The sequence below is a fragment of the Brassica napus genome, unplaced genomic scaffold, assembly GCF_020379485.1.
Source record: "Brassica napus cultivar Da-Ae unplaced genomic scaffold, Da-Ae ScsIHWf_1019;HRSCAF=1431, whole genome shotgun sequence".
Taxonomy (NCBI): Eukaryota; Viridiplantae; Streptophyta; class Magnoliopsida; order Brassicales; family Brassicaceae; genus Brassica; species Brassica napus.
Genome location: NW_026014451.1, coordinates 22,501 through 28,220, shown reverse-complemented (window position 1 = coordinate 28,220; position 5,720 = coordinate 22,501). Strand labels below are relative to the sequence as shown.

Here is a 5,720-nt window from a genome sequence, read left to right as displayed (position 1 = left end):
AGGCTGGGATACGATTACAGGATAAAACAGGTGTTTCTCTTCTACAAGATCTCCACCCATTCAATTCCGTTCCACTAATCCCTATTTCATGGACACATATCCCTTTCCATGGTCCCAATGATCTGAAAGCTACAATAAGGGAACCATTTCTCCTTTACATTACATGAATCCTATTTCATTTCATCCGGAAAAAGCCATCTTTTTTTCAACAATGTCTTTGTCATTCGATCACTAGCGTTCCGTTAGATAGGAACAGATTTGATAAATACTGATAACTCTCGGATAGAGTATTAGAACGGAAAAATCCATTAGATAATGAACTATTTGGTTCTAAGCCATCTCTGGCGCTGAATCAACAATTCGAAGTGCTTTTCTTGCGTATTCTTGATAAACCAGCGTTTATATATAGATGTAGGAGGATCTGTTTGGGAAGTAAGAAGCCCCTTTGACATCTCTTCATCTGCAAAGAATTCTCGATGTAAAACACAGAGACAAAGGGCTGATCTTTGAATAGGAAAAGAGTGGATCTGCGGGGGTCCCAAATGAATTGGCTTATTCTAAAAAAGCCTTGTTCTTTGGAAGACCTATCTCGTCTCTGGTACTGCATGGTTCCGCTCTGCAAGAACTCCGAATCATTCTCTTGAAGCTCATACTTTTCATCATAAATGATCCGCTTGCCCCGAAATGACCCGGCCAAATAGGGAAATCCCAATTCATTAGGCCTTTCGATACAATCAAATAGAAAGCCCCGAGGGCGCCATATTCTAGGAGCCCAAACTATGTGATTGAATAAATCCTCCTCTATCTGTTCCGGTCGAGGACTGCTTCTCTCTCCTCCCCTTCTTCAAACTCCGATTCGTATTTTTCATAGAGAAATCTCTGATCAACGATAGAACAAGATCCATCTTGCATCATATATAAGGGATCCCTTGGTTCGGAGCGAAAAAGCAATGTCACTCGATCATTATCAAACTGACTGCAATCTTTTTCTGTCCGTGAGGATCCCACCAAAGCGCCTTGCACTTCTAATAGGCCATGAAATAGATCCGAATCATTCTCAATGAATCCATAAGAAGTGATCCTATTTTTTCATCGGGTCCGGGTAGAGACCAAAGGTCTTGAGCGACCGATCCGGCAGAACAACTCAAAAGATAAAGAAGTATCGTGAATTTCTTCATGCTCGTTCCAAGTTCGAAGTACCATTTGTACAAATAAGAATCCCCTTCGTTACATGATTTCTTCTTCATATAGATAGATATAGGATCTATGGGGCAATTACTTATAAGTACATTTTGTGCAACAACCCTTCCTATCTGATAGAAAAGGATCCCATGATCCTGAACCGATCTTACCTGGGATCGCAAATCCCAAGTTTGTCTATGAAGAGCAGATCTAATTGTATTAGTGTCTATAATTGATTTCTTCTGTGTAATACTAATTGATAAGGCCTCATTGGTAAGTGCTACAAGATCTCGTGCACTGGAACCCATGGTTATGGACTCGAATCCATTAGTATGGAACATTTTCTTTTCCAAGTGAAATCCCCTAGTATAGGAAAGAGTGAAAAAGTGCTTTCGTTGTTGTGGAATAAGAAGCCTTCTTATTTTAATGCATGTATTTAATTTATTCGGGGCTATTAGAGCGGGATCCACTTTTTGGGGAATATGAGTCGAAGCAATAACAAGACTATTTCTAGTCGAACATCTTTCACAATCCCTGGAGAGAGAGTTCACCAAGAGACCGAGGGCTAAGTAATTCGACTCATTCACATCAAGATCATGAATGTTTGGAATCCATATTATGCAAGGAGACATTGCTTTTGCTAATTCGAATTGAAGGGTGATATAAAATCGGTCTATTTCCGACATCATATCCATAGTTAGCGCATTCATCATAGTTAGAAGCTCCAGCTCCGTATCAAGTTCACGATCAATATCGTTACTAGCATCAATATCGTCACTATCATCAATATCGATATCATCAAGAAAAAAACCTTTCGGCTTGTTATCCAGGAACTTGTTCAGACATACTGTAATGAAAGGAACATAGGAGTTTGTCGCTAGGTATTTGACCAAATAGGATCGTCCGGTTCCTATAGAACCTATCACTAAAATACTCCTAGAGGGGGATAGGGCTAAGCGGAGCGAAAAGGGTTTTCCATGAGACGGGAAATGAAAACTATTAGCCCCACACGAAGTTTGTGAATAAGTGATTGTCTGATAATGAGCAAGGAATATCCGTCTTTCTGCTAAACAGGATGTATTGAACTCATAATTCATTAGATACTTTTTATGAATGTCAACTAAGTATCGTAAGTAAATTGTTCCCGGTTGTTCAATCATTTGATAACCAGAGTCATTCTTTGATAAATGATCACTATGAGTCAGACTCAATAGAATTTGATCAATCCTTTTTTCTGCCCTTAAGGTGGAGAACTGAACCAAGAATTCTCTTTCTTTATCATCAATCGAATCACTGTTCGCGACCCAGGATTCTATTTTATCATCAATCCAATCACCGCTCACGTTTTTTCTTTTTCTTATCAATGAATAGATGTCTTTACTTGTATGACTTAGATGTCTCGTATTTCTCGAAAAAGTGATTCGATTGATGGGATTTGGTATGATACTTATGAGATCGATGATATCGATGAAGTTTATTTTCAAATCTGTCTTCTTAGAACGTATTGATTTGACCCCATAAGCGGGATCACCACCCCATAGCATGTTGCCGCCAGAACCCCGTATTTCTTCTAGACAATCTCCTAATTGTTCCAGAGCAACTAGAAAAAGATTCTTTAACCAGAAAGAATTCTGTTCAGATGTAGGATACCTATCCAGAAGTTTTCGCAACTCAATCATGTATGATGGAATCATCAAAGATTTGATCTTTTCGAACTCTGTCTGTAACTCACTATAGGCTCGGGAAACAAAGAGAAGATGTGTACGAACGATATATCCAGCAACAAGAAGAAGGAAAAGGATTGAATAGAGGACCTCACGAACATTTGGCGATCTCAGATGTGTCGATATCAACGATGACTCATTATTTCGATGAATCATTTCTTCGGACAGAAGAAGATTATGTAAAGACTTACTCGAAATCTCACTTATCAGATTCCTTTGTGGAAGACACAATTTTTTCTGAAGAATTCGCCATGATATATCTAATCCATACATAATATCATGAAAAATGGATACAAATTTTTGACTGCTACTTAGTATCCGCAATAGGTCTGAAAAAATATCTAAAAATATCAAATTTAGATATTTGTACCCTGTCGAAGTAAAGAACCATGGCATATATGTTTGGAATAGATTCCATTTTGAGAGAGTTGAAAAAGCACTATCTCGTTGAAAGGTTCTATCCATCTGCCCTTTGTCAACGCATTTTTTTAGGCAAAGACTCCGTTTTTTCCTCTGTAAATATTTCTCAGAACATGGAGTGTGAATCAAACCCACGTTTGAATTGAAATTGAGATACTGATGCAAGCTCTTCTCTTCTGAATCGGATAGATTCATATCTGAAAGAGTTTGACAATACGTTCTTTCCAAATTTACTCTTTGTCCCTCTATTAGAGGTGTTCCAGAAATGTCTGCAATCGAGTAAATAGCTCTACGAACTAATGGATCGGATCGAATTGGAAAATGGAAAGATTTGTACAAGTTATACCTTTCGTCACCACTTTGTGGAAAATCGTTAGATATGAATATGTTAGATACCTGTGACTCGATTGACGAAGGTGAAATAGTATCTCTCTCCAAAAAAGCATGTTTTTTTTTACCACCACACGAAGAAAATATTTTGTTGTGAATGAACAAGATAGTGAGGAATTGTCCATACGTAAAATCAGAATTATTGAGACGGGCCTTTTCCACATAAAAAGGGAATCTTTTGTTACAATAGAAGCAGAAGTGATGTGGATTATTCAAGAATCGAAGTCGATTTGCTTTAGAAAAAGAAGATATCAATGAACTTCTCTGAAATGGTTTCACGGGATTCAGCCAATTGTCTTGATCGTGGGATACGATTGAGAAATAGGAATCCGTGTTATCAAAAGATTTCCTGCGATTCTTTCTAGTATGGAATGAGTCAATCATCCACTTTGGTATCTTATTGAACAAAAATGGTGATATTGTTCCTCCATTGATCAAGAATTTCGATTTTTGAGAAGTATTATGATCATCCAATAAAAAGGGTTTCAATTTTTTAAAATGAACGATTTGAAGACCTATTGATTCTAACAACTGATTGCAGGGTTGATCGTTCGGACCTTTCAATTCATAGATGTGGATCTCAGACCTATGAATGGGGATATTCTCGAAACTCACAAAGAAAAAAGGAAGTGAGTTAGACAAAAAGAGAAGTAACTTGGACAAAAAACGAAGTAACTTGGACAAAAAGAAACGAAGTGACTTAGACAAATCTTTTTTATCAATAACCTCAGACCAATCAATCGAATATTGATTAATACATAATCGATCGAACACTACTTGAAAACGGCTCTTCCGCTCAGAAACGAAATGTTTCAAATGCTCCTGGAAATTCTTGCTCCCATTGGACCATTTGTATCTATATGCATTAGGATCCCGATTTATGGATCTCTCGGTTCGAGAAAGAAAAATAAGAGGATCGAACCATTTCTTCTGACTCTTTTTCAAATTCGATAAATGTTGGTTGATCGTATCTTTCATTATAGTTCTATGATTCAGAGTATCATTTCCTATTAGATCCCTTTGAATTCCATATTCGAAGTTGCGATCAGGTCTCTTCATTAAAAAGAATCGATTCAATACATTTCTTATGTACCCATAGGGACTATATTGGAATTGGATTTGAATCAGATTTCGGATCAATCTATATTGATTGACTGCCTCCATTATGTTGTTGCTAGCAAATACCACTCTTTTTGGTTTTGGATCTTCAAAAAAATTCCCGCAGGAGATCCGGACCCAATTTTTTCTGATCCTTCGATAAAAAGATTCATTTTCTTCATAAAAAATAGGAGGTAGAACCAATAAAGATTTCTTTTTCAATTCATCCCTGGAGTTGAAAACCTCCTTCAAGAATTGTCTTTGATCCAATCCGTAGGAATCAATAGAAAAGGCAAATCCCTTATGATACACCAGATCCGGCTCGGTTATTGATAGAGTGAATAGATCTGCCATTTCTTGAAATCTCTCTTCTGACTCAAAATCGTGGCGTAACGTGTATCCCCCCCTCTTCCGTTCATGGAATAGATGAAATAAATAAAAAAATGGATTTTTGTTCAAGAATGAAATCTTATTGGAACTGTCCATATCCAGTTCATCCTTCGGAACCGTATCACATCCCAGATCTGATGAAATAGGATGAATTGAGACGGTATTTTGTAAATACGTAATTATCTTGAATATATTAACTATTTCTTTATTTTCCGATCGCCTGGAAGGGACAAAAGAAACATCTTGTTCTTTCTTCAACAATTTCTGATCCCTAGTGGACCTCTCAGTAGGATTCGAACCCAGATGAAGTTCTGACCATCTGTCAGAGAAAAAAGAACGAATGGCTCTTGTAGAATTCCAAAAAAATTCTTCGCTTTCTTCCGGAAGCAGATGATTATTCATTCGCTTTTCACGTTCCGTGAATAGCCGGGGCATTGAGGAATATCCAGAAAGGTATTTAGGGAATCGGTCTGATTCTATCTCTCTTCCTTCCGTTTGAATAAAGGAAGGATCCCA

At 37.4% G+C, this 5,720-nt stretch overlaps 1 protein-coding gene across 1 annotated transcript in view; it reads right to left on the bottom strand.

Annotated features, from left to right (window-relative positions):
* Positions 1-4,258: 4,258 nt before the first annotated feature.
* Positions 4,259-5,720, bottom strand: part of LOC125595255 (protein Ycf2-like) — a gene marked incomplete at its 3' end in the record, with an annotated part of 2,827 nt that continues 1,365 nt past the window's right edge. Inside the window, 1 exon segment of the mRNA XM_048771144.1 lies at positions 4,259-5,720. This exon segment is cut by the window's right edge and continues 1,365 nt beyond it. Within this exon segment, the coding sequence (XP_048627101.1) occupies positions 4,259-5,720 (1,462 nt within the window).